General features: G+C 44.3%; 1 protein-coding gene across 2 annotated transcripts; it reads right to left on the reverse strand.

Annotated features, from left to right (window-relative positions):
• Positions 1-4,974: 4,974 nt before the first annotated feature.
• Positions 4,975-18,796, reverse strand: LOC101838285 (zinc finger protein 570). Of its 2 annotated transcripts, XM_013125369.3 has the most exons (4): positions 18,639-18,796; positions 12,452-12,578; positions 10,311-10,406; positions 4,975-6,881 (listed from the first exon to the last, which is right to left on the reverse strand). In XM_013125369.3, exons 2-4 carry the CDS (start codon positions 12,573-12,575, stop codon positions 5,545-5,547), a joined length of 1,557 nt encoding a protein of 518 aa, XP_012980823.1. In that variant the 5' UTR covers positions 12,576-12,578; positions 18,639-18,796; the 3' UTR covers positions 4,975-5,544. The 2 variants fall into 2 exon arrangements, with proteins under 2 accessions (XP_012980823.1, XP_021078770.1); XM_021223111.2 differs by lacking the exons at positions 12,452-12,578; positions 18,639-18,796 and adding an exon at positions 11,854-11,906.
• Between the last annotated feature and the right edge of the window lie 1,433 nt (positions 18,797-20,229).

A 20,229-nucleotide genomic window follows, 5' to 3' on the forward strand; every position in this document is an offset into this window, starting at 1 on the left:
CTTAGCATACCAAAGGTTATCATGAGACTTGGAAGAGGAGGAGTCCTGAGGCTGTCTTAATAGGGTTCCCATAGTGGGAGATTATTTAGCACAGTAAGTCTTTATAGATAGTTATAGCATACCAACTTTTCATGAAAAGTTATCATAAGGACCTTGAGAACACATAACTGCCTTTGGTTAGGTAGAATTAATTGGCACATCTGTGCTCTAGAATTCCATGGCCAGAGCACATCCTGCGACTGTGGGCTAAGGGAGCAGTTGCCTATGCTGTTGCAGCTGCTTGTGGGTCTGGGATTCTGATCACGTAACGTCATGTAACCCCCCCTCACTTATTTTGGGACTTTTATTCTCTTTTTTTTCTGTCTATTTTCGTAGAGGCCCAGAATGCGTCAACCACATGCAAAGGAAGGACAGAAGCCTATAACCCCCATTACTACTATTGCTTAGTCATAAGGAAATACATACACAAGGGAACATCAACAGTGTAAGCGGATTTTTCTGTTCTACCTGCTGGCTTCCAAATAACCTCACAGAGACTTCTTATTAATTATGTAAGCTTGACTGGTAAAGCTTGTTCCTAACTAGCTCCTATAGCTTAAATTAACCCATATTTTCTTAATCTATGTCCAACCACATGGCTTTTACCTCTATCTCATTTGGTGGGTCTGACTCATTTTGCATCTGCCTGACTTCTCCTCTCTTCTTCCCAGCATTGTCTCTGCCGCAAAATACTACCTAGCTATCGGTCAAATGACCAATAACCTATTCTTAAACCAATCACAGTGACATATCTTCACACAGTGTAAAGGAATGTTCCACAACACAATGGAGTTGATCCAAAAGAGTGTTGCCCCTTCGTAAACAAAATCAAGGTAGATCAGTTCATGAGTGACAACACCAGGGATAATAAAGACTGGAGAAACCACTCTGAATTGCGGTGCAGGTTCTGGAAGTTGTGCAAATCTGGTGAACTTGCCACAAATGCTGCAGTTTTAGTTTATAAGACTGTCCTAAGTAACTTCCTTCCTCCCTTATTGTACGGGCCCCATGTTTGGGTGTATGTTATGCCGAAGGAAAGCAGAGAACAGAGTCGTGAACACCACATCCTTCTCGCCGTTCTTTCCCTTTGAAGCAGAGGACAAGGTTTTTCTCCGTAGCCCTGGCTTACCTGGTAGGTATCGCAGACTACTCCTAGACTTCTGGCATTGCTTCTGCATTAGCCTCTGAAGTGCTGGAATTACAGAAGGGACCCAACCTGAAAACACTCAAATAAGAAAGAGCGATGTTTTTGTGTGTGTGGGAGGGGATCTGGTGGGGTGGGGCAGTGAGGAGTAAGGTGTGGAGTGAGGGGTGAGGTGTGGAGTGAGGTGAGGTGTGGAGTGAGGTGAGGTTTGGAGTGAGGTGAGGTGTGGAGTGAGGTGTGGAGTGAGGTGAGGTGTGGAGTGAGGTGAGGTGTGGAGTGAGGTGAGGTGTGGAGTGAGGTGAGGTGTGGAGTGAGGTGAGGTGTGGAGTGAGGTGAGGTGAGGGGTGAGGTGAGGTGTGGAGTGAGGTGAGGTGTGGAGTGAGGTGAGGTGTGGAGTGAGGGGTGAGGTGAGGTGTTGAGTGAGGGTTAGGGGGGTCGGACAGTGGCAGATGTGAACTCAGGGCTGTGTTGCTGATGTCATCCCCACAGTTTCAGCTGACCACAGTGGTTGGCTCTTGAAGTGATTGACGTCTTTTCTGAAGAAAGTGGTGAATGTGAGGACAGCCATGCTACCCGGCGTAAGGGTGACACTTATCAAACCAAGGCACACACCGCTGAAACAGCTTGTATCCTTTATTGTGAACGTTTAGATGGAAAGGTGGAGAACAAGCCCTAACCCAGGTACTTACAGGCAGCTTGAGTTGGCTATGTTTGTGGCACCCCATGTTGACCACCAAGCTCAGCAAGCTTCTTGACAGGCTATCTTTGGCCCATCAGCCCACAAAAAATGACCTGGAGACGTATCACTAATTATGGAAGCTTGGCCTTTAGATTAGGCAAGTCTCAACCAACCCTTATAACTTAAATTATCCATATTTTTTAATCTATGTTTTGCCTTGTGGCTTTTTGCCTTTCACTCTGAATGTCTGTCTTTCTTGCCATCTGATGTGCACCTAGATTCATCTCCTACTTCCTCTATGTCTGCCAAGAAGTCCTGCCTCTACCTTTTTCCTAGCTAGTGGCCATTCAGCTCTTTATTAAACCAGCACAGCATTATATCTTAACACAGTGTACAAATATCCCACAACACATTTGCTTAGCGTTTAAATAGCTTTTCTTTGCATCCTTTCTAAATCTGACTTGTCTTCTCCCCAGAGATCACCAATATTCATGGATCTTGTGATTATTTCCATTAATGCCTTTATGTTCTTCCTATATAGTATCCATTACAGAAAGTATATAGAGCATTACTTGTATGTTTTCAAGCCTTGTGGTAGTGTGTCATACAAAATGCTAATTAGTATTACAGTTTGGGAATTTAACAAGTTGATGGAAGTATCTCCCACTGGCTACTACAATTTGCATTCTAACTTAAGCCTGCTTTTAAAGGCTAGTTTCTGCATCTCTATAAATAGCACTGCAGTGGGCTTTCATGTACATCTCACGAAATGTGAAGACTTGTGTTTCTGTAGAGGGTTCAGTGCAGAATTACTGTATTCAAGACAAGTCACACCCTCAACTTTAAAAGATATTGCCAACTGATGCTGCAGGCAACCAGGACCATGAATATCCACAGGGCTCCACATCTTTCCAGTTAGTTTCTTTTTCCCTAAATACTGGTTTCACTATGTAGCCTTGGCTGGCCTGGAACTCACTGTGTAGAGCAAGCTGATCTCCAGCTCCTAGAGCTCTGCTTGTGTCTGCCTCCTGGAAGGCATTCACCACTATGCCTAGCTGCCAACATGATCTTGAAACAGCTCATTTTATTATGGTTTCATTTTACACACCCCTCACTACTTGTGACATACAGAATCAATTTTTCTAACCCGCCCCCCCTCCAGGTCTACTTTTTGTTACCATCCTGAACCAACCTTTCATATGGATTTCTACAAATAGAGTCAACACGTTGCTTGCTGTTGTTTGGGATTTTCACTTGGCAGAAATTAAAGAGTACAAGCATCCCATTGTTGCAGAAGATTTGTACACTGTGAAGATGTGTCATTGCCAAGGTGCCTTCTGATTGTTTTACTAAAGAGTTGAATGGCCAATAGCTAGGCAGGAGAGGATAGATAGGATTTCTGGGGAGAGAGAGGAAGAGGTACCGAGGCACTTGGATTTCACCAGCAGACTTGGAGCAAGTCTGATGTGCCATACTGAGGAAAACATAAAAGCCATGGGGAAAAACATGGAGTAATAGAAACCAGTTAATTTGAGTTATAAGAGCTAGTTGAGGACAAGCCTAAGGTAAAGACCAAGTAATTTCATAACAATAAGAATTCTCCATGTCATTATTTGAGGGCTGGCAATCCAAAGATTGTCTAACAAGAAAGCCTGATATAGAATATTAGTTAGGAAGAATCGCCAACTCCAATGAGTTTCCTATAACTTATGGTCATTAACTTATTTTCTTGTTATTTTTCAGTTTTCTGCGATTTAAAATGTATTGTTTTTTTTTTTTGAGACAGAGTTTCTCTATGTAGCTTTGTATATGAGGCTGGCCTCGAACTCACAGAGATCCATCTGCCTGTCTCCTGAGTGCTGGGATTAAAGGCGTGCACCACCACTGCCTAGCCTTAAAATTCATTTTTGAGACAGGGATTCTCTGTGTAGTAGCCCTGAGTGGACTTCAGTTCAGAGATCTGCCTGCCTCTGCCTCCCAAGTGCTGAGATTAAGGTGTGTGACACCGTGCTGGGCATAAATGCATTGTCTTTATATCTAAGTATTACTAACTATTTCACATTCTGTAATTTAACTGATGAAAATGTAGTATTCATATTGCTTATGTCACATAAGCTTCAGGGTGTTTAAAGAGTAGTTTACTCAATGGTTACAGAATGAATGAAAATCTGTAGTTTTACTTTTGATTTCAATTTGGAAAGCATAGTATAAAAGCTTGAAAACTTTATATTTTTTCTAGGTATAAAACAATTGATATGCTTTCAAAATTACCTGAACTAACCATATAATTATTTAGGTTTAGTGTCTTTTGATGGGAACTACCCATTTCTGCTTTATGTTTTTAGAATAAATTCTATTTCCCTAATCTAAATTCAAGTGCTGAATTATTTCCAGTGAATCCTATCTTGTTGATTCTCCATTCTCCATAGAAACTTGGAAACTAATAACCAATTATTGGTTTACTGCCTGGGTCTATGATGATTATTCACAAAGAGGATTAAAACTCCCATTATGTTCTAAAATGTTTAGGTTTTCTCAGTTATGATCAGGTGCTTCCCAAACAGGTTCAATAAACCTTGTTTCAGCTGTGAGAAGCAAATGAGTCAATATGCTAGCTATATTGAACAGTGCACCTGGTACATGCTAGGCATTACTATTTACTGAGTATCTGCTATAACTGACGTCCTATGTTAAGTACTCTGCATTACTATTTACTGAGTATCTGCTATAACTGATGTCCTATGTTAAGTATTCTGCATTACTATTTACTGAGTATCTGCTATAACTGACGTCCTATGTTAAGTACTCTGCATTACTATTTACTGAGTATCTGCTATACCTGACGTCCTATGTTAAGTACTCTGCATGCAAGTTTCTCATCTCAGTATCAACCCTCATTTAATATATTTCCACAGTACAGTAGCTTTTAATACCCCTATTTTAAGGTTAAAACCTTAAGGTTTTGACAAGTCAAATAAATTGTTCAAAGTCACACAATGCCATAGTAGCAGTAGAACTATGATTTCCCAGAATCTTAACAGTCTTAAGAAATGTCTAGTGCCTAAAGGACATGGGGATAAAATGAGCTGAATGGCATGTTTGGAACAGACAATGAAGAGTCTTATATATAATTTTAAAGGGCGTTGTCTAAAACCAATAGCAAGCAAAAGACAATTTTAGGTGGAGATGGTGACGCATTATTCTTACACTTTAAAAAGATCTGCTGGTTAGCCGGGCGCTGGTGGTGCATGCCTTTAATCCCAGCACTCGGGAGGCAGAGGCAGGAGGATCTCTGTGAGTTCGAGGCCAGTCTGGTCTACAGAGTGAGTTCCAGGACAGCCTCTAAAACAATACAGAGAAACCCTGTCTCGAAAAACAAAAAACAAACAAACAAAAAAAGATCTGGTGTTGTGGTAGCGCACAGTTGTAATCCCAGCACTTGCACTTGGGAGACAGAGACAAGAAAATGATGAGCTGAGGTCAGCCTTGGCTACACTGTGAGTCTAAGGCCAGCTTGCATTACGCAAGATCCCACCTCAAAATAACATCATTTTGGGTACATTACAGGAAAAGGATTTGAAGACAGTAATAATAGATACTGGAAAGTCCATTAGAACAGTATAGCGGTAATCCTCATTAAAGACAGAAAACATAAATTGCAGAAATATTTAGGAGATGGGATTTACAGGACTTGGTGATTGCCTGGACTGGGTGGCATGAGAGGCTCCTCGGTGTGAATTCTCTGATGATGAGCGAGATGCGCATGCTGCCTGAAGGTTTTCTGGCATTCCTTACACTCATAGGGTCTCTCTCCTGTATGAATTCTTTGATGTTGGGCAAGAGATCCACAGTAACTGAAAGCCTTCCCACAATCATTACATTTGTAAGGTTTTTCTCCAGTATGAACTCTCCGGTGTTGAGTAAGGGATGAGTCATTGCTAAACGTCTTCCCACACTTATTACATTCATAAGGTTTCTCCCCGGTGTGAACTCTTTGATGCTGAGCAAGGTAGGCAATCTGACTGAAGGCCTTCCTACATTCCTGGCATTTATAAGGTTTTTCTCCCGTATGAATTCTCTGATGTTGAGCAAGGTGTGAATTTTGGCTGAAGGTCTTCCCACATTCCTTACATTCATAGGGTCTCTCTCCCGTATGTATTCTCTGATGCACAGTAAGGTACGCTCGAAGGCTAAATGCTTTCCCACAGACCCGGCACTCGTAAGGTTTCTCTCCTGTGTGGACTCTCTGGTGTTGAGCAATGGATGACCTATTGCTAAAGGCTTTTCCACATTCGATACATTCATAGGGTTTCTCTCCAGTATGAACTCTCTGATGCTGAGCAAGGTAGGCAAACTGGCTGAAGGCTTTCCTGCAAACCTTACATTCATAAGGTTTTTCTCCTGTGTGAATCCGCAAGTGTTGAACTAGATGTGCATTCTGACTGAAAGTTTTCCGACATTCTTTGCATTCGTACGGTTTCTCTCCGGTGTGAATCCTGTGGTGCTGAACAAGGTTTGATCTCTGACTGAAGGCTTTCCCACATTCCATACATGTGTAGGGTTTCTCTCCAGTATGAATTCTTTGATGGAGAGTAAGGGAGGAACTCTGGCTAAAGACTTTCTCACAATCGCTGCATTTCAAAAGTTTCTTCTCTTTGTAGATGCTCTTGGGCTTAACAGTCCTCAAGCTCTTCCTCAAGCTCTTCTTGTACATGCCTTGTTTGTACGCATTCTCCTCTTTGGGGGTCGTCTGTTGTGTATGAAGCAATGTGCTCTGATAGAAACTTTCCCAGGCTCTGTTATCAATCAGAGCTTCAAAAGCAATGGTTTCCTCCTTGAAATATGCTTTTAGATTCTCAGATTGCCTCTCAAAATGATGTTCATAGCTCCATTCTTCCATCAGACTGGGGTACTCAAGGCCGATACTTTTAAGTTCTTCTAGTACATTTCTTGGTGACTGTTCATCATAAAGTTCCTGCTTTGGGACTAGTTCTTCTGTCACATACATAGACTCCCACTCTAAAAGTGATAAGAAAAGTGTCTTACTATGTATCAAGAAGATATTATCATGAAAGTACATTTGTAAAGTGGAGTATGTAAACTCAGTATCAAATAAAATCCAAAAGACCACAGTTCTGGAGTATACCACAAACCAAAATTAGCCATGAGGATATGTGTGGAGTGATTAGAACTTTATAAAAACCAGTAAGGCGAGTCACAGGGTGAGAAGGAACTGGCTATGACTGGACTTGGTTGTAAGTATAGACACTGGAATAGTCTGTATTCTCATAATTGCTTCATTGAAGGACATTCATTGACAATTATCTGATATCAGATGCTCTTATGGATGCCTTCAGTATCATGAGACAATGATCGCAGCCTTCATTGCAAGGAAATTTTATTGCACATTAAATGTACTCAGTGCTACAGAAAAAGGAATAGGTAGGTGATCATGCCTCTGTACACAGAGGGCTTCAAGGCCCTAAAATAGCACTGACGATTTTCTATTTATTTTACTTCATCATAAGTTGCATATCTACAAAATCATCAACAGAATAATTTTCTCTCATCTTGTTTAAAAGTTTTATTACATTGTTAAATTTATTTTGCTGGGCAGTGGGGGCACATGTGTTTAATCTCAGCACTTGGCAGGCAGAGGGAAGTGGATCTATGAGTTTGAGGCCACTGACTACACAGAGAAACCCTGTCTCAAAAAAAAAAAAGAAAAAAATTTAGTGTGTGTGTGTGTACATGCATGCATGTGCATGTACATGCCACTCATCATGTGGATGTTAGAGGACAACTTGCCAGAGTTGGTTCTCTCTGTCCACCACTGGGCCCTAGGCGTTGAACTCAGATTGTAAAGCTTGAAAATTAGTGTTGCTACCCACTGAGCTATCTCACCAGGCCAGTTGTCTATTTCTTAATCTAGGAAGTGACTAAATGGATTTTTGTTCTACCTAAATTTCACATATGGGATGGAGATATGGGACAACTTACTGTTCTTTCAGAGGACCCAAAACTGGCTCCAAGCATCCAGGCTTACAACTGCCTGTAACGCCAGCTCCAGGGGACGCAATGTCTGTCCCCCTCAGGCACCTGTACACACACACACACACACACACACACACACACACACACACACACACACACACACACACTGTGGTGGTTTGGATGGGAATGGCCCCCAGTCTCGTGTATCTGAGTCACTGGTCCCCAGTTTGTGGAACTGTCCGGCATATATTAGGTGTGGTCTTGTTGGACATTAATGTTTCAAAATGGGGTGAACATAAATGCTTCAAAAGCTTATGTTATTCCCTGTTCTCGCTCTTTGCCTACTAGTGGATGAGATGTAAACTATTAGATACTGGTCCAGCAACAATGCCTCCCTGCTGGCTGCCATGATCCCTGCCAAGATGGTCATGGATGTTGTGGGATATGTGGTCACATGGTGAACCCTGAGATTGCATTATTTAAATAAAATCAACCATAGGTTGAGAGGTGGAGCAAGCAACCAGTTGGTTGGAAGTGACCACAGAATGTGAGGGAAAGCCAAGAGGATGGAGAAAGAGGGGCACAGGAAGTGAAAGGGAGAGACTTCTGGTTGGAGGAGTTTTGCTTTCAGACAGAGGAGAAGAGACTCTCTGAGACTATGGCCGAGGAGGAAGGTCAGCAAGCTGCTTTCTCTGCTTCTCTGAGGTAGCAGGTTTTCACCACAGCATCTGGCTCTCAAGTCTTCTTTGGTAGAATAAAAGGATGGAAAATTAGTTAAAACAGCATTTGTCTCTCTACAAGGAGGTGGCTGAAGCAGCAACAGGACATAAAGCCCCCCCCCCAGCACGGGCTTGAAGCAGTGATAATATCATGTGTAGCTGCTGATCAGCAAATATAAAAACAACACATGGACTTGCCCTTTGAAAACGTAAGTCCCAATAAACTGTTTCTTCTGTGACTTGTCTTGATCATGGTGTCTCTTCACAGCAAGAGAAAAGTAACCATACACACACATACCACACACACAACACACACACACACACACACAACACACACACACAACACACACAATACACACACACACAGACACACACCACACACACACACACAGACACACACACACACCACACACACACACACCACACACACACACCACACACACACACACAAAACACACACACACACAAAACACACACACACACACACAGTTTCAAAATAAAATAATCTCTAAACTCCGTATGTGTACAATTTAATTCTGTATCACTTGATATCAACTGTGATATCAAATGCTGTCTCATAAAACTGACATAAGACATGGGCCGAGGCAATGCAGGATATAGGATTGAGAGAGATATTTATGATGACAAAACATTAGTCCTTCATTTGTCCTCAATGTTTCCTGTCTGTCTGCAAATCCTTCCAGCACTACACACCTAAGCTCTTACTCTTTTGTTCCTCAAATGTTCTCTAGTTGCTTATCTTTGCTTTTGTTAAAGATGTCATCTTCCCAGCTACCCAGAATTCTCTCCCTCTCACCTGAGTTTCCTTTATGCCAAGTTTCCTCTTCATATATGCCATCCGTAAATATATCATATCTTCCCTGCAAACCTAATAACTCTTTGATTATTTGTACACACATGTAACACTCTAGGAACTCAGGGCAGAGAGCCAGGTAGGAGAGGCGTTGAAAGTACCATGTTGGGCTGGAGAGATGGCTTAGAGGTTAAGAGCACTGACTGCTCTTCCAGAGGTCATGAGTTCAATTCCCAGCAACCACATGGTGGCTCACAACCATCTGTAATGAGATCTGGTGCCCTCTTCTGATGTGTACATGGAGGCAGGGTGTTGTATTCGTAATAAATAAATAAATCTTAAAAAAAGAAAGTACCATGTTAAAGTATGAGTTGAGTAATATTGGTATTGATTAGAGGAATAAGAATGAATGAACTAACAGAGGAAGGCGAGGCATTTGGAGAGACAGCACTACTTCTAATTGAAGTCAACAGCTACTGAGTTCACACTACATAAAGGAAAAGTTCAAGGTACTTCAAAAGCATTATTTTAGAAATAGCAAAACAAAGAGAGATTAAGCAACTTTCCTAGAATTTCACTACATATAAGAATCAGGATTTGAACCTGGTACTTCATTTACTCTCAGCATGGCCCCAGAGTTCATCAAATCAGAAAGAGACTATTTAAAGGCTAGGTGGGAACTATAAAAGTGAGAAGCAACAGGAGTTGAGAGAAGAGACGAAACGCGTCATTGAGAAGCAGAAGGCAAAGCTTGAGGAGAGGGTAAGGTTGGCCAACGGGGGAGAGTACCCTGGAAGGCCCCAGGTTTCTTTCAGGCCCAAAACATTGGGAACACGCCACAAAAAAAGGACCAGGAGACACTTTTTTGAGTCAGGCTGAGCCGTCACCTTCAAAGGTCTCTGCTTTTTCCTCCCTACTCACCTGTGGACAAACTGTCTGTCAGCTCTGTCTTCACCGTCCATGGCTCTTTGCCTTGTTCCAACAGGAGGATCACTCTGGGTTTAGAAAAGCAAAGGCCTGGAATGGGAGAAGGGATGACTTGGTTATGCTGATGGCAGACCGCTCACAGTTGGTATCAGCCACACCGCAGGGCAGGTCCCACGCCTAGGAAGAGGAGGCTAACACAAAATACGTACAATAGCAGTTTTGCTTCCTCTTGTTTGTTCTGCCCCCCCCTTTTTTTCTTATCGGTACTTTGCCTATTTGATTTTGTGACTTTTGTTGGTGGTGGTGGTAGTTTCTTGATTGCTTTGTTTCTTTTCTTTTTTGAGAGAGAGAAAGTATAAGTTGAATGGGTAAGAGAGGGAAGGATCTAGGAGGAGTCGGGGAAGAGGAAAACATGATCAAAATATATTGTATGAAAAAATGTTAATAATAAAAGAATACCTAGGGCTGAGGAGATAGCCCAATCAGCTAAGCACCCATGTAAAAAGCGTGTTGGCACACATCTGTACATCTGTAATCACGCTTATGGGAGACAGGGATAAGCAGATGCCTGGAGCTCACTGGACAGCTAGCATCCAGGTTCAGTGAGAGATTCCATCTCAAAAAAGGCAGGGCTGGTGAGACAGTCTACAAGTAAAGGCACTTGCTGAAGAAGCATGATGACCTGAATTTGACAGTAGAGTGAACTGACTCCTGCAAGTTATCTTCTGACCTCCATAAGCCTGTGCCAACACACAGTATATAAACATTTTTAAAATCTCCTACTAGAAAACCTAAAAGTACAAGAGAAACTTGTGGCACAGGTCAATGACAGGACTATCTACTGTTAACTCAGTGTGTTTTGCATTAGGACAGATACTCACTCACCCAAGCTTTGCTTGCAGATGTGACCAAAATATTCACAATGACACTAGCAAAGTTCTTTATGAAGAGAAGCCTCATTTTGCAAGGGAAAGATATCCTTACTGTCTTAATTGGGGTTACTATTGCTGTGATCCAACACCACGACCAAAACAACTTTGGAAGTGTAATGGCTTGAATGAGAAGGGTTCCCGTAGGCTCATAGATTTGGATGTTTGTCATCTGGGAGTGGCACTACTTGAGAGGGATTAGGAGGTGATGTAGGCAGACTTCTTTCCTACCAGCTAGTTCCCAAATAATCACACTGAGACTTATTAGCAATTATAAATACTCGGCTGATAGCGTAGGCTTGTCTCCAGCCAGCTCTTATAACTTAACTCGACCCGTTTCTATTATCTATGCGCTGCCTGAGGCTTGTTTACCTCATCTATGTACTTTCCATGTTGCTTCTTCCATGTCTGGCTTGGGACTCCTCAGACTCCACCATCCTTCTTCCCAGCATTCTCTCTGCCCCGAAAACCCTGCCTAGCTATTGACCAGTCAGTTTTTTTTATTAACAATGAAAGCAACACATCTTCTCAGTGTACAAAAGGACTATTCTACAACAAAGTGAGGCCTTGTTGAAGTAGGTGTGGCCTTGTTGGAGGAAATGTGTCACCTGAGTGGGCTTCGGGGTTTCAAAAGCTCAAGTCAGGCCGCATGTCTCTCTCCCTTCCTGTTGCTTGTGGATTTAGATGTAGAACTCTCAGCCACTTCTCCAAGACCATGTGCCTGCATGCCACCATGCTTCCTGCCGTGATGACAATGGACTGAACCTCTGAAACTGTAAGCCAGACCCAATTAAGTGCTTTCCTTGTAAGAGATGACATGGACACAGTGTCTCCTCACAGCAATAGAACACTGACTAAAATGGAGAGAAGGTTCATGTGACTCACACCTCCACATCATAGTCCATCACTGAAGGAAGTCAGGACAGGAACTCAAGCAGGGCAGGAACCTGGAGCAGGAGCTGATGCAGAGGCCGTGCAGGGGCTGCTTCCTGGCTTGTTCCTCATGCTTGCTCAGCCTGCCTTCTTATATAATCCAGGACCATCAGTCCAGGGATGGCACCACCCACAATGGGCTGGACCCTCCCCCATTTATCATTAATTAAGCCTATGACTTGCAGCCTGCTCTTGTGGGGGCACTTTAATTGAAGTTCTCTTCTCTTAGATGACTTTAGATTGTGCCAAGTCGCCATGATCTAGCACACTTACCCAGGGACACCAAGATCCTGTAGTTCTCCAGCATCACATGACTGTACAAATGCCTTTGAGAAGGGGTCAGACAGTCCCATTCTTCTTGGGAGAAGTCTACTGCCACATCCCTGAAGGTCACCATTTCCTGAAGTGAAAGAAATGAAAGGAAGTAACCTTCTTTGCCACGCCCACCTCATTTCCTCAGCACTGGGGCAGCGGGCTTTCCCTGACATGACACCCCCAAACGTGTCCTCCATGCTCTCTCTCAGAGCCTCTGTCTTTCTCAGATCACTCTGAACAGTGCAGCTATGCTCTGGAGTGGGAATCTAGCAGAGTCATTGTATCTACGGAACATTAGAATGGCAGAGTTGTTTCTCACTGTCTCTAGTAATATTAGAATGTAATAGTTCGAGGTGCTTAGACCTGAAGAAATCACAGTAGAGAACCATGACTGATTTCTATGATTTATAGAGCTTTTTTCCTGAGGGACTTTTCCATCTGTTGCAAGACAGTGCTCACATTTGGAGCCTCTTGAATTACTGAGCCCTGCAAACACACACAATGAGGACAAACAATACACAATACGGGCTGTGGCGATTGCCTTCAGAGGACATAAGAATAGATCAAGGAGACTAAGGTATGAGGAACATGGCTTATACAAAAAACAGCCTTTGTGTAACAACCAATAATATGCTTCTGAATGGCGATTCGAGGTTCATTCCATTAGGGCTGGACCTCCCTGCAGCCAGAGAGCCTATGTTACATTCCAGAGTGACCCACCTCCTTTGATCATCCTGTGCAACACAGAACAACGGCGCTGCTACTCCAATTCCCTACTCCCCTAGCTATGCTTGCTGTATTTGCTTGTAAGCTATGTGTAGGAGTGCTTTATGTGCACATACACGCGTATGCAGCTCTGTATATTTATCTATCTATCTATCTATCTATCTATCTATCTATCTATCTATCTATCTATCTGTTTTTTCGAGACAGGGTTTCTCTGTGGCTTTGGAGGATGTCCAGGAACTAGCTCTTGAAGACCAGGCTGGCCTCGAACTCACAGAGATCTACCTGCCTCTGCCTCCCGAGTGCTGGGACTAAAGGTGTGCACCACCACTATCCGGCATGTTATTTTATTTTTGAGACAGGGTTTCATGTATTCCAGGGTGGTCTCAAATTCTGTGTAGCTGAAGATGTCTTTGAACCCCTGATCCTCCTGCCCCCACCTCCCAAGTGCCAGCACTACAGGTGTGCACTATCACACCTGGCTTTCGAGGTCCTGGGTTTAAACTTGGGGCTTAGAGTACACTGGGCAGACAGACACTCTGTCAACTGAGCTACAACTCAGCCCTCTGCTGGCCTCCCCTTTCCCATGACTTAAACGTAAACACCATGAGAGCCATGTGTTTGCATTGGCCGCAGCTGCATCTCCAATGACAGAACAGTACTGATGCTCACTAGACATTCAAATACCCACTGGATCACTCGGATGTGGTGGCGCGCGCCTTTAATCCCAGCACTCGGGAGGCAGAGGCAGGCGGATCTCTGTGAGTTCGAGACCAGCCTGGTCTACAGAGCGAGTTCCAGGACAGGCTCCAAAAGCTACATGGAGAAACCCTGTCTTGAAAAACAAAACAACAACAACAAAACAAACAAAAATACTCACTGGACCATTTGAATGAATGAATAAAAGGTTGAACATTTCAAGAAGCTCAAGGGGATAAAAATGGCTCACAGTTACTTTCTCAGCTCTGAAGATTGTGCTAGACTGGACAGAGCAAATTGTTCTTGTGTAGAGAAACGGAAGTATCATTCATAATTTTGCTTCCGTCTCCAGGAGCAGGTCAATGGAGCTATGATTCATTTGCACCCCAGATTTCTTTATGTGACCACTTGCTGCTGAGCCTAACAGACATTACATGTATGTGTTTTGAAATAAAATTTAAACCTTACAGAAAACAAAAGATATGACCTGTTGTCAAAGCAACATAAAAGGATGTGACTTGTTTTACATTTTATATGGTGTGTGTGTGTGTGTATGTGGTGTGTATATGTGTGTGATATGTGTGTGTGTGTGGTATGTGGCATGTGCATATATGTGTGTGGTGTGTGTGTGTATGGTATGTGGTGTGTGTGTATGTGTATGTGGGGGGTGTATGTGTGTATGGTGTGTGTGTGTATGTGTGTATGGTATGTGGTGTGTGTGTATGTGGTGTGTGGTGTGTGTATGTGTGTGTGGGGTGTGGGATGTGTGTGGTATGGTGTGTGTGTGTATGTGTGGGGGGATGTATGTGTGTATGGTATGTGGTGTGTGGGGGGATGTATGTGGTGTGTGGTGTGTGTATGTGTGTGGTGTGTGTATGTGGGTGTGTGTGGTGTGTGGTGTGTGTGGTGTGGGGTGTGTGTATGTATGTGTGGTGTGTGTGTGTGTGTGGTATAGGGTGTGGGGGGTGTGGGAGGTGTGTATGTATGTGTGGTGTGTGTATGTGTGTGTGTGGTGTGGGATGTGTGTGTATGTATGTGTATGTGTGGGGGGTGTATGTGTGTATGGTGTGTGTATGTATGTGTGTATGGTATGTGGTGTATATGTGTATGTATATGGTGTGTGGTGTGTGTATGTGTGTGTAGTGTGGGGGTATATGTATGTGGTGTGTGTGTGTGTGTGTGTGTGTGTGTGTGTGTGTGTGTGTGTACTAAGGGCTGTGTGAATGCTAGGCAAGTAATCCACTCAGAGCTCTATCCCTGTTTTCGCATTTGACTTAATTTTGTGTCCATGCAAACAAAACAAGCTAGTAGTAACTCCTGTTCTAGGGATCCAACACCCACTTCTGACACCCAGGGACACTGAATGCACATGGCACACATACGTACAGGCAAAACACCTAATACATAAGAAATAAATTCACATATAATAATGTATATATGACATACATGGCTTTTCAATTCATTTTTAACGTGTGTGTGTGTGTGTGTGTGTGTGTGTGTGTGTGTGTGTGTGTGTATGCAGGTGCCTATGGAGGCCAGAAGAGGGCGTCAGAAATCTCTGAGCTGGAGTACTGGCAGTTGTGGGCTGCCTGACATGGGCCCTGGAAAACAAATTCAGGTCCTCTGCAAGAGCAGAATATGCTCTTAACTGCTGAGCAATCCCTCTAGTCCTCACCCTCTTTTGTGCAGCTTGTTAGTCTATATAATCAACAAAAAATAAGGCCAGCTGCAGACATAGCTTAGTGCTAAGAGTGTTTGCCTCGCACATGCAAGGGCCTGTGTTTCATTGATGGCGTTGCATTTTTAAAAAGGGCTTAAATCCCAAATTAAAAATTAATTTGACCTCTAGCAAATGATGACAATGTACTTAGCCTCTATATTTACATGGACTACACATATAGAGTCAATCAACTGTGATCAAAATATTAGGCTGGGCATTGGTGGCGCACACCTTTAATCCCAGCACTTGGGAGACAGAGGCAGGTGGATCTCTGTGAGTTCAAGGCCAGCCTGGTCTACAGATCGAGTTCCAGGACAGGCTCCAAAGCCACAGAGAAACCCTGTCTCTAAAAACTGAAAAAAAAAATTAGAAGAAGATGGGTGTGATCACAGCACTCAGGAAGCCCAAGCAAGAGAATTTCAAGTTTAAGGAGCCAAACAGTGCCAGAGATATGGGTGAAACAGACAAGAGGAGAGGACGAATGGGAGTAGACAGCCAAGCCTGGAGAATATAGACAGCGAAGCCTGGAGAATATAGACAGCCAAGCCTGGAGAATATAGACAGCGAAGCCTGGAGAATATGGCAACAGTCCACAGAGACAAGGGTTCAAAACAGAACAGAAGCAGCCTAGTTCTAGCTGTATCTCAAAGGTAGAACAAACAGCTCCCTGATGGAAGAGCGAGGGCTCCCTCGTTCCCTAGTTTACTCCGGATGGTGACACTCTCCCACTCCTGAATCTTACAGTTTCAAAGACGTTTGCATTTGAGACAGCTGTTACACAACCACATGGACGTGTTCAGTAGGCAGTTAGAGATGAAAGCCAGGTTCAGGAATGAGATCTAGCCGGGTGTAGTGGTGTACACCTTTAATCACAGCGTTCAGAAGGCAGAGGCAGGTGCAGCCTTGCCTGCCTGGTCTCTGCAGTGAGACCACGTATTAAAAAAAAAGTTTAGATGTACAGTCAGGTAACTGTGGGCATACGCATACTGCTTTAAGCCATGAAACAAGATGTGATTCCCAAGGCAGTGAGTGTGGGTACAGGAAGAAGAGGCCAGGACTAAGTCCTGCGTCACCCACTGTCAACAGGTACTTCAGATTTGTTGATGCGTGCATGATGTTTGGGAAGTAACTAGAATTAAGCTGGCATTTACCCTATATATGGGGGAACAACATGCCAGCAAGAGGGAACAGTGTGTGTAAAAGTACATATTAAAAATGTATATAGCACGATAAGCCTTTAACCCAGCACTCGGGAGGCACAGGCAGGTGAGGCTCTATTGTGATTTCTTTTACCATTTATTATATAATAAAACTGAGGGACAAATACAAGGATAAACCTGAGAGACAAATCACAATGACCACAACACACACACACACACACACACACACACACACTCACACACACACACACACAGTCCCCTTCAGGGCTCCAAAAGATTGGTGCAACCTTCTGGCCCTGCCTCCTCTTCTCCGGAGGCCTCTCTTTCTCCAGGTCGCCAGGAACTCTCTGATCCATTTGGACCATCTGAATGTGAACCAACGCCTGACTTCACAGACCACAATACAGACAAAATTCCTGCAAGAGATCTCCATGAGTTCGAGGCCAACCCAGGTCAGGTGACTCACAAGTGCCTGTAACTCCAGCACCAGGGGCTTCGGCTCCCTCATCTGGCCTCTGCTGGTGCCACACAGCTGGCATGCACTCACACACACTTGAAAAAATCTTTTGAAAACGACAAAAATGTTTTAATTATATTTAAAAGGTTTAAGGATCCTAGTGAGCTGACTTGAGTTTCACATGCCATGAAAGAAATGAGATGAGGTCAAGTGAGATAACCAGGGATTGGACTCCCGGGAGTCCCCGGGGAGGGCTTTGGGATGTCACATGCTGGTCACCCGAAATCGTTTCACAAGGGAAGCTGCCGCTGCTCCCTTTGAAAGCAGGAAGGTGCTTAAAGAGAGAACACACCAGCTCGCCTGACGCAAGGTTTTTAAGAAGCCCAAGAGCCAGCCATTTCTTTTCCCTCGCGACTCTCTCTCTCTCCTCTCTCTCTCTCCTCTCTCTCTCTTTTATTTTGTTGGTTTTTCGAGACAGGGTTTCTCGAGACAGGGTTTCTCTATGGCTTTGGAGGCTGTCCTGGAACTCGCTTGGTAGTCCAGGCTGGCCTCGAACTCACAGAGATCCGCCTGCCTCTGCCTCCCGAGTGCTGGGATTAAAGGCGTGCGCCATCATCTCTTAAGAAATGGCCACCCCCGGATAACTGAGATGGCAAAAGAACATGAGAGACTAGGTGTTCCTCCCAGTATTCAGGATTACCTACCAATTTAGGGTTTTTTAAAGTTATTTATTTATTTTGCCTCCTGTTGTAACCTTTCCTCCAATAAACTAAGCATGGACAGAGACCTGGCAATTTGTTTGCATACAATATAATCCATGCTTAAGTCATTACCAATTTATTACTTGGGCAGCAAATATACAGAGTTTACATATGAAGAGAAGTGCGGTTGCTTAAAGACACACCTCGGGTAATTAAGTCACTAGGATTAAATGCAGTTGTTTAACTCGACCATCCTTCTCTCCAACTAGAGTGATTCAGAAACTTGGTAGCACACCTTCACAGCTTGGCCGGCTTGAAACGACACCTGGTGCCAGTCGCAGGACCCTCACATGCCCAAAGTATCAAAGACCACACTGCCAGCCGCCGTCACACATACGCCACAGTTAAAGGCCCTGGGCGTAAGCAAATGTTCACCTTCTCCCACCACCACCCCTCCATGCTCAAACGTCCGGGTGCCACCGGCTGGCATCACTAACAACGGCCTCACGCTCTAGCCTGTGCACGAGGGGGAAGGCACCGGTGCAGATTCACTCGCACCCTGCCACACGGTCGGCGTGGACTCGCGCATCGGGTGACAGTCTCGCCCTCCCAGGGGCGCCCAGAGGGCCTGACGACCCGTGTCCGAGAGACGCGCGCTGGCCACTCCCGGCCCACTCCTCACCGGCAGGACGGACGGCGCGAGGATCCCGTTTCTGCCCGGAAGGCTCTCGCTCCTCCGCACCCGCTGCCCTGAGGTCGACTGAATCTATAGAGCCTCAGGGGGAAGGGACGCGAAAGAAGCGGCTCAGATGCCCGGGCTCCTGGAGGACTCCAAGGGGCGACGGCCCAGCTCCCGCTGGGGCCATTGGGAAATGTAGTCCGGACAGAAAGGGCAGCAGCACCGTGGAGTTCTGCTTGCACTGACAGGCTCTCACTGGCTTTCCACGGCCAAACCACATGTATGCAGACATCCATGCAAGTAGAACAGCATGCACATAAAATAAACGGAAATATTTGCTTAGTTTTACTTTGTGTTTTTGCCTGCATTTGTGGATGTGCACCACGAGCCATGCCTAGTGCCAAGAGAGGCCAAAAAGAGGGCTTTAGTTTCCACAGTGTTCTTATTTGCTGAGCCATCTCTCTATAGATCTTTCTCCTGGAACCCAGGTCCTCAAGCATGCCAGGCAAGCACTTTGCCACTTAGCCGCGACCTCTGTATCTTTTCAATCTGACTCTATATTTCATGTGAACACATAGTTTTGTTTTTCTTTCTTTTTTTTCTTTTTCTTTTTCTTTCTTTCTTTTCTTTTTTTTTTTTTTTTTTTTTTTTTGGTTTTTCAAGACAGAAAGACAGGGTTTCTCTGTATTGTTTTGGAGGCTGTCCTGGAACTCACTCTGTAGACCAGGCTGGCCTCGAACTCACAGAGATCTACCTGCCTCTGCCTCCCGAGTGCTGGGATTAAAGGCGTGCACCACCAATGCCCAGCAATTCAGTCTTAAACATCATTAAACCTCAGGGTCTCTCAACTCCATAAACTCCACACCACAAGCCCATGGTCTTGTAACACACACACACACACACACACACACACACACACACACACTCAAGTGATGTAACTCCTGCTTCTGCTGAAGGAAGACCCTAGACTCAGATAACATGCAAGAACAAAGAGCATTTATTATACCACACTTGAGGTGGTTCACCTGTCGTTCAACTGTAAAAAATGGTCACGCCCCCTGAGAGAATGTATAGGCTCCTCTTAAGCACAACTAAAGGGAGTTTCAGGATCAATTAGGTCATCTCAAACTTAATGGTGAAGCAAGCATCAGCTACATCACATATTTTTCATTGGTGGAGGTTCAGTTTTATCATTTTTGGACCTATCTGGATAAGTTGAACGTGACTCAGAAGGGGGCTTCTGGGTTTGTCCTTGAGATACTGAGGCTGACTTAGGTTCTCTGTTTTCTCCCTCAAGCCTGAATGTAAGGGTACAGTGCATGGTTGGCTCTTTGTTGGGAGAGACACCTGTTGGGAGGGTGGATAAGTAAATAAGGTGGGCGAGTTTAACCCCTTCACTGCCAGCTACCAACCAAAGAGTTTATGTCTCCCGGAGGACCACCCTTCCTGTAAAGAGGTAGACAATCGCTGGGGGAGCCCGGAAAAGCCCAGTAAAGAAACCAAAACAACCGCTCCGTGGGTGAAAGGGGAAAAGTTTATTGCAGACTGTCAAAGCTGTCTCCTGGGAAAGCAAGACGTGACCGGGGACAGATTC

Source organism: Mesocricetus auratus, unplaced genomic scaffold (assembly GCF_017639785.1).
Source record: "Mesocricetus auratus isolate SY011 unplaced genomic scaffold, BCM_Maur_2.0 Super-Scaffold_100038, whole genome shotgun sequence".
In the NCBI taxonomy this organism is placed as follows: Eukaryota; Metazoa; Chordata; class Mammalia; order Rodentia; family Cricetidae; genus Mesocricetus; species Mesocricetus auratus.